Below are 547 nucleotides of genomic sequence, written 5' to 3'. Positions count from 1 at the left end.
GCATGCAGCAGCAGCCCCAGCACAGACCGGCGGCCTGCGCATCCACTTCCGCGGCATGTCTGCTGCTGCTGCTACGACAGGAAGAGCAGCAGCAGCAGCAGCAGCAGAAGGAGGAGAGTGGCAGGGGAACTGCTGCCCGTCGCTGCTGCGGCTGCTGCAGGGGCAGTGCTGCGACCCCCGTCTATGTAGACGTTTCTTAGGCTTTCATCCTCGTGTTGCTGCAGTGCAGCGGGCGATATTTGCTGCTGTGCTGCACCTACTAGGCTATGAAGATACAGCTGCTGCTGCTGCTGCTGCTCCTGCTGCTCCTGCTGCTGCTGCTGCTGGTGAGGCGGGGGGGAGTGGACCTGCAGCAGGAGAGATTGAGGAGCAGCAAGAGGCTATCATAAGAGTTGCTGCTGCTGCAGCACAGCGAGCTGTTATACAGCTGCTGGCTGCGTGGCAGCGGAAGCGAGCAGAGAAGGGAGCAGCAAAAGAAGCAGAGAAAGAAAAGAAGGAGAAAGAAAAGGAGACAGAAAAGGAGACAGAAAAGGAGACAGAAAAAGAA

The 547-nt window shown here is 58.1% G+C and overlaps 1 protein-coding gene across 1 annotated transcript in view; it reads left to right on the top strand.

Annotated features, from left to right (window-relative positions):
- Positions 1-547, top strand: part of EMH_0079110 (uncharacterized protein) — a gene marked incomplete at both ends in the record, with an annotated part of 3444 nt that overhangs the window by 104 nt on the left and 2793 nt on the right. The window contains one exon of the mRNA XM_013500101.1: positions 3-547. Coding sequence (XP_013355555.1) covers positions 3-547 — 545 coding nt within the window. The remainder of the gene's footprint in view (positions 1-2) is intronic.

The sequence above is a fragment of the Eimeria mitis genome, genomic scaffold, assembly GCF_000499745.2.
Source record: "Eimeria mitis Houghton genomic scaffold, Emh_scaff5002, whole genome shotgun sequence".
NCBI lineage: Eukaryota > Apicomplexa > Conoidasida > Eucoccidiorida > Eimeriidae > Eimeria > Eimeria mitis.
This window is presented reverse-complemented; position numbering and strand designations above follow the sequence as displayed.